Below are 8268 nucleotides of genomic sequence, written 5' to 3' on the forward strand. Positions count from 1 at the left end.
ACCATGCACTGTCCAGTTCAACCATGCACGGTCCAGTTCAACCACGCACGGTCCAGTTCAACCATGCACGGTCCAGTTCAACCATGCACGGTCCAGTTCAACCATGCACAGTCCAGTTCAACCATGCACGGTCCAGTTCAACCATGCACGGTCCAGTTCAACCATGCACGGTCCAGTTCAACCATGCACGGTCCAGTTCAACCATGCACGGTCCAGTTCAACCATGCACGGTCCAGTTCAACCATGCACGGTCCAGTTCAACCATGCACGGTCCAGTTCAACCATGCACGGTCCAGTTCAACCATGCAACCATGCACTGTCCAGTTCAACCATGCACTGTCCAGTTCAACCATGCACAGTCCAGTTCAACCATGCACGGTCCAGTTCAACCATGCAACCATGCACTGTCCAGTTCAACCATGCACAGCACATAGCACAAGCATGTACTGGACATAGGTTGTGTTTACATGAGGCGTTTCAACCCGGGTTGAGTTCGACCCGGGTCAGATTTCAACCCGCCATGTGCACAAAATGAATGGCGCGTTTACATGACGCATTGCGCTTGACCCGGGTTGAAATTTCGCCCCGGGTTGATTCCCGGGTCAAGAAAATCGTACAAACGTACTTCTGTGCGTATCTCGCGCCAGGTTTGAACAGCACTGCACATGCAATTTTCGCGCGAACGGATTCACGTGACCATGCAGGACTCTAGAAGTGGACTTTTGGCGGCATATCAGTATTTGACCCGGGTCAACTGTCTTCATGTAAACACTCACCTATTTTGTCTATCGTACAGACTTTCAACCCGGGCTGAACTCGACCTGGGTTGAAATTTCTCATGTAAACACAGCCATAGTTGACCATGCACAGGACATAGTGCAAGCATGCACTGCTGCCAGAATGATAGTGATATGCCTCAGGCCCGGCAACCGGCCCGGTTTGTACGGCCATGACCGGACCAACTTCTAGGCCACCTCCAACGTGTGTTTACTGCCGAGGAGGACATTTACATACCCTCCATATCATACCCAAACTGTATGAAAGTCATGTATACATCCTCCATGATCATACACAAACTGTATGAAAGGCTAGGATATGGCCGGGCCAATCAAAAACTGCGTTCGTCGGTCCTGTGCCTGCATTCCCAACTAATGATCGCCATGCCATTGCCAGTCACCTTCAATGGGCCAATCAAAAACTGCGTCCGCCGGTCCTGTCGGCCTGCATTCCCAACTAATGATCGCCATGCCTTTGCCAGTCACCTTCAATGCCCCAGCATACACTCCTGCACTACTACTTCAAGTACAGTTGTTGCCTGATGATTGCGACATCATGAAACTTGAAGTAGCAGCAAACAAGCCTTGATTGTCCTTGTTGTTCTGTTCTGTAACTACAACAGTACAAACAAGTGAATGCCAACTGCTGCTGTCCGATGATCGCGCCGAAATGCGGCGTGAAACTTGAAGTCACAGCTACACACACAGCCTGCGTTGTATGTGTTACTGCTAACTACTGTCCAGGCAGAAAATTTCGTCGGTCAATAATTTCGACCAACTCCAAAAAAACGGGAGTTCGTCCGGTTGAAAATTTCGTCCATGGATCATAAGAGTGCATTGAAAACCTGGACACATCGACTTTAATCCGGCATTTAATTTAGTCCAAAAAGTTCCTTGGACGAAAAAGACGAAATTAAATTCCAGACGAATATTTCTGCTTATACTTGTACAGTACTACAGTAAACACTACAGCTCACATGCTGTGCATTTGCAGACTTGCGTGCTTCTCAGGCGACGGGCGTGTGCATGGCATTATGATACAGTAAAACCTGGTCAAGGCGACCCTCTGCAGGCGCGTGCCCCGTATGGGTTCCTGGGTGCCCGGAACCCCCTTTTTTCGCTCAAAATGCAGGATTTTGCTTCATTTTTTGAATTTTTTTCCCGGGGACACCCCCCGGAAGCCCCCCCCCCTTTAAGGGCACCGGCGCACGCGCCTGCTCTGATAATGCGAACCACCTGCCCCAGAAGACCACTCTAGCAAGCCTTATGCACGTTACCGTATACAGATGCACGGAAGCTCGTAGAATCCCATAGACCAAGTTGGGTGTTGATTCAGTGCAGGACCCTATTGTGTTGACTGCTATTTCCCTTAAAAAAAAATGGGCCCTGATGGCATTTCATACAAAACCTTTTCCCGACAATGAGGCTAAGTTGGTCAAATGTGCATGTATAGCACACAATGAACACCCAACCGGGTATGTACACACCTACGACCTTAGTACAGAACTTCGTACATCTGTACAATGTGCATAAGGAACACTAGGACAAAAAGCTGGTGTTTCAAGTCAAATGAACCTGGATACGAAAACCACCTGACCACATGTGTAGGGTCCCTTGAGTGGTAATTTTTATTTCGGTAATTTCCGTACAGAAACCAGGCACCTAAATTTAGATAACACCTAAACATTCTCTAGAGTACACACTGCATGAGAAGGGTAGACTGGTCACCTAATTCTACATTACAGCTGAAACCTGGGCAGGTCCCTGACACCGAAATTTGAATGCACCTAAAATTGTTATACAGTATGATTGTGTTAGTCTGTGATTATGTTATGGGCCCATAAACTATGCTTGTTTAGGACTCCCTGTGGAGTTGCAGATACACATAGTCATTGCCACTTTGGCACAAGTGTGCGTTGAAGCAGCAGCACACCTTCTGGTACACTCATACATGCACACAGCAACACATAATTGTGGACAGTGCAGCCACAGCGCACACACAGCTATGCACTACAAGTGCCTATGTGGACTAGGGGGCATTAACACAATCAGGATGCATCTCTGCAGGGTGCCCGGCTGTCAACAATGAAACTCTGACTTCATGAATTCAGTACACAAAGCAGTCATCGCTGCATGCAAGGTGGCAATAATAATTATCGATTCTCTTTATGGGATTCTCGCTGTTGTGGTATTAACCTAGGCAGTATTGCAGGCACAATTTCACAACACACACATTGCTACGTTACAATAGTGAAGTGGTGGGCATAGACGCTCGGAATGTGCAACGTGAATACACCCGCTAAGAACATGGGGGAAACAGTCAGCCCGCACAATTGTCCGCGGATATCCAATGCAAAAGCAATGCTGTATGTGCATTTTGTTTGTGTGTGTGTGTGTGTGTCTCATTGGGGGTTTTTTTCATTTTCCATTTTCCATTTTGTGCGTGCGTGTGTGTGTGTGTGAGTGTGTGAGTGTGTGCGTGTGTGTGTTTGCCTCCTTGTTTTTCAGATATCGCAGTGGCGTACGCAGAACTGCGCCGCACTCGACACATACACATAATTGAAGCACGCACAGGAAGGATGATGCGCAAGAGGAACATTTCCCAACGAAATACAGTGCACACCACAGCTCGCACAACTCCGATCAGTCGACACAATCCCAATGATTATGTCAATGAACAGTTAAGGAGGCTCCGAACAGTTGCGCAGCGCAGTGTAAAAAGGGCACCTCCGAAATCTGTTTTTTGCCGCGAGATTCGAAAAATGTTGTGTTCCATGCGGAAATAAGCTGTTGTTCAGAAAGAAGTTTTTTGATTTCTCTGTGCTCGCAGTTGTTCCAGGATGTAGTTCTACTCGTTACAGTGTTTCTGTAGCCGTGGCTGTTTCTACGCTGGAAAGAATCACTGGCCATGGCTAATGCTAAACAAAGGCAGTTCCTGCGCTGCTTGATTTTTTGTGAAAACTTTGTTGAAGCGGTACGATGTGGCCACGAAGAACAAATATATTACTGACGAAGAAGGGTGAGAAAAGCAGGCTGAAGTCAGTGAAGACATCGATGTCGAACGTAGTGATACTAGTACTGGCACTGGAATTTAGCATGGACTACCTGTGGAGCGTGAAGTGGCTGCCCACTCGCTGGTAAGTGGACCCACTTGCAGCTCCAGTCGCACGAGTGCCGTTTGAAACTGTTTCTGTGGATCCTAGAGTATCCTGAGCTCAGTGGACGACGCATCTCAGAGCTGCTGAACTTGGGCTACTGTCCCTGTAGGAATGAGGTTCGTGTCAACCACTGTACTGCACTGATGGTGTAAGGAAAACGCTGGCCAGAGGCTTGTGTTCTGAACCAGGGACGAACTTCTAAATCCTGCTTTTGTAAAAATGGGGATGCCACAACTAAGATGTGCACACTCAGGTGTGTATTGGGTAAATGCCTGTGGTTGATTACTTTGAATCCTTTTCTATGCGCAAGTACATGCGTTTGTGTGTGTGTGTGTGTACGCGCGCATGTGTGTGTGTGTGTGTGTGTGTGTATGCGCGCATGTGTGTGTGTGTACGCGCGCATGTGTGTGTGTGTACTCGCGCGCGCGCGAGTGTGTGTGTGTACGCGCGCGCATGCGCGTGTGTGTGTGCAAGCTGTTGAAAGGTGTAATCCGAGCACAAGTTGCTATGTCTAACGTAGTTTGTTCGCTATCCTCGCTTCAGCGTTGGGCAGGTGTACGAGTGTGTGTGTGCGCGCGTGCTCGTGCCCGCATGTGTGGGTTCGCACGCAATGTTGATCTGGGTTATGCACATGTCCCCACGAGTGCACTGTGTGCATGTGCATGCAAATGTCTGTGTACATGTATGTGTGTATGCACGTGCATGTGTGCGTGTGCAAAGCTAGGTGTGGAAGGGGGGGGGGGGGTGGCTCACGGTGCTGGTTCTGTATGCCTCTCTGGTGTCCGCAAGGACAGTGTGGTAATGGCTTTACAGTACAGGAGTTGCATGTGAATGCGCATTTGTGAACCGTATTTGAGACACAAAAAGAGTTGCCGAGAGAGCATGACAGTACATTACATGTATATCGTATATGTGCACGCCAGCGTGTGTAGATGCATATTGCCCTTCATGCAATGTTTTTCTGGAGTCTGCTGCTATCAACGCAAGTGACAACCAGCAAATGCACGCCCAGTGCAGTGGCTGGTCTTCAGGCTTTTATTTACACTAAGCCCTGCTATGGACTAGTAGTGTTACAATGATGCGTGCATGAGAGTGCGTGCATGTGGGTGGGTGTTTATGTGCGTGCGCACGCGTGTGAGTGTTTAGTGTGCCTTATTTTGAATGCCTGCTTTCACATTATTCATGTGCCAGTTTCATGGTCGAGGTTGTTATGAAACCTCGCTGCCTTACATGTACATGTACACTACTCGTACATCAATGTCATAGGACTGAAGGCTACATGACATACATGTACATGTAATGATACATGTACCTTTCCAAGCACAGACTGTCTGGTTTGTCCAAAGGAGGTTGCAGCATGAAAATAACTTCTTCTAAAATAATATTACCATACTACCATGTCATTGGTAGTGATATTTAGTCAAGAAGGCAAGAATGGTCAGATTTTCTAAAAATGCTATTTTCAGAATTGGCCTAAAATACCATATTTTGATACCTATATTGTTTGGTAGGGGCCTAAAGTGCCTGGTGACACCATCAAAACTGTCCATTATCGGTTTCCTTGGGGCTCAAGGATCACAGAAAGCCACAAAAATCAATATGTCCATGGACAAAATGTTGCAGGCTGAACCATTTCACAATTCAGCACCCGATGGAAATTTCGGTACCCGTAATTTCGAAAAAGTGGCTCCCCAAGGGCAAAACCAAGACGCAGTCTATCTTGTGTAGCCAAGATACCTCCAAATGTGGTTCTTAAACATATGATGAAGAAAATGCTTAGTATCCTCCTTCCAGGAGGCTTCTTTGGGTCAAAAACCAAATTTTTTACCATTTTTTTTACCGAAAATCAAGAAATTGTACACTCACTAAATACACCAAAATACCTCTTATATGCCTGGTGACCCTACCTAAAAACTATACCAAATTGAAGAAGAGACATCACTCCACCATTCTATGCATAAAAAACAGGGTGTCCATGGACCTTTTATTTTTACTTCTTTAGGTGGGAGCCTCCTTAAGTAGAAACTGCACGCATGCACATCGGATCTGCACCGCGCCGAAAAGAACATTCGTTCCCTGGTGCGTGGTAGATCTACGGTCCAGGCCGCCGACGCGACGTGACCCATCTCCCTTCACGTGCACGCGGTAACACTGCGCCGTGACGTGAGTATACTCGGCACACACAACAGTGAGTTTACATCAGCACATCTAGCATTGTCTTCTTGATCCACACTACGCAGAAAGACCGCGCTGCAGAAGACTGCATGCAGCCCTTGGCCTTTGTTGCGGACGATCTCAAAGACTCAAACAATCCTTATGCTCTGCACTGACCCAGCGCCATGAGCACCGACGCAACATCTAGGAAATAGTCGAATACAAATCTAAGCCGGTCCCGCAACAGGCCATCCAGCACACTTAGCTATGTGAATGGCGCAGATGCACATCGATCAGACTGACTCAGAGCGCAGTGTCACAAAACACTCGACGCCCCAGAGAAGGCACGGGCCGGTGCTTGAGTTTTGGATGGCCTCCACAACTACGGCCAATGCCGCATGAGTACCGGACGCACGCATGCACGCTAGTACGCGAACACAAACAACCGCTACAAACTACTTACGTTCGCCAGGAGATGTCTGGCATGTTGTCGTCAAGAGCGCCAGCGCCGTGAAGCCAGCCAAGAGAGATACCTTCATGACGGATAGTACCGGTGACGACGCGCCCATTGCGCAAGACGTCCACCATCCACCACCACCACGCTCAGCTCACTACTACTAGCGCTGGTGAGACTGCCTTTACCCAACGGAAACTAGAACGAGATACCCATGACCTCTCTCTCTCTCTCTCCTGAAAACTGCAAAGGACAGGACAGGTGTATATCTGCCTCTACTAGTACTAGTGTAGTTCAGTGTAACCAAATCGCAAACGAAGAGGGACATGTGGGCATGATACATCATGATGCTTGGGTGATACAGTCAGTAGATCATGGTAGATCATGGTGGACTGGATGCCAGGATGAGCATCTTCGATCGAGTACAGTCAGTACTACAGTATGTAGATCATTCTGCACTAATCTGCAGACACATGACAGTGCGTTCTGCATGCTGTTGATCCGTCGACGCGTCCGGGGACTCGACGCATCATGGCTCATGCATGTTCTACTAGTACTACTAGTACCGGTAATGCCTGGCCGCCCCAGGCCATGCCCATGCCATGGTCGATCGCTGACCCACGTAGTGACATACATGTACTGCTGAGCGCTGTCACAGATCGCAGACTCGTCTGTGTGTATCTACTTGTGTGTCTGAAAAAATAATGTACTTGTGTGTGCGTGCGTGTGTGTGCGTGTGTGTGTGCGTGTGTAGCATCGCGCGTGTGTATCAATACTATCATGTGTGTAAACTGGACCATGGACTAGACTGGGCTGCTGCACGGACATGTCGACAGTGAAGTCCTGTACAGGTCTACTTCTACACTACGCTGGTATGGTAGGTGCGACCGTCCGTCCGTGTGGGGCATGGTCATACTCATAGAGTCATACTCATAGACCTCACACCGTATTATCTCTAAACATAAGCACAGTCTCCAAGAATAGAACACCCTGGGGCGGCATTCAAAAAATGAAGTGCTCAGTCTCCATTATAAGCACACTGTGTAAATTCATTATCTGTACCGGCGAAAATAACCCTGAAATGTGTGTGTCTGACATGAATTTGGCATGGCAACATGCCTCTGAAATGAGATTGAAATAATAATGGGACAGTCTCCAATAAAGGAAAGTCTCCATTACGGGGCGGAGGCACATTGAAAAAATGCTAGTAAAGGACCGTGCTTATAATAATAAGTAAGTAAATCGGTGCAGTCACTGTCAGGCAGCTACAAACAATGAGCGTTTTGTAGCTGTCTGCGTCACGTGCGTAATCAGGATGTCAGACTGCCAGTGCCACAGTTACTTCAGAAGCAGATGAAGGTAGACGTACATGATTGTACTCATGTACGGATAGGAGTCCGACGATCCTGACGCCCGGACTAGTATTTTTAGATGTGATCTGCGTCTCTGCCCCTTGTCTGCATACTAATACTATTATATGCAGTCAGCTTCACTTTCAGCATGAAAATGACGTACTGGCAGACGCGCTGTGCAGCGAGTGCAGTCATATCGAACGAGTGGAGGGTTTTGGCGATTTCTGTTAGACTTGGAACTTTGGTTTGAGAAGAAGATGAAGGTTGCTAGTGGCAGCCTGCTACTGCAAGGTCCACACCAGACCCGTTGTTGTCTTCCTAGGTTCTTCCTAGGTGGTAACAGGTTGTCCTGGGCCACCCAGTAGGCAGTAGTA

The 8268-nt window shown here is 48.0% G+C and overlaps 1 protein-coding gene across 2 annotated transcripts in view; it reads right to left on the bottom strand.

Annotated features, from left to right (window-relative positions):
* LOC135827590 (reversion-inducing cysteine-rich protein with Kazal motifs-like) overlaps positions 1–6781 on the bottom strand; it is a 36305-nt gene extending 29524 nt beyond the window's left edge. Inside the window, exon 1 of one of the 2 annotated variants that reach the window (XM_065340059.1) lies at positions 6552–6781. In XM_065340059.1, the coding sequence (XP_065196131.1) occupies positions 6552–6657 (106 nt within the window). In that variant the 5' untranslated portion in view covers positions 6658–6781. The remainder of the gene's footprint in view (positions 1–6551) is intronic. The other variant, XM_065340058.1, reaches the window with a different exon arrangement.
* Positions 6782–8268: the final 1487 nt, after the last annotated feature.

The sequence above is a fragment of the Sycon ciliatum genome, chromosome 11 (assembly GCF_964019385.1).
Source record: "Sycon ciliatum chromosome 11, ocSycCili1.1, whole genome shotgun sequence".
Classification (NCBI taxonomy): domain Eukaryota; kingdom Metazoa; phylum Porifera; class Calcarea; order Leucosolenida; family Sycettidae; genus Sycon; species Sycon ciliatum.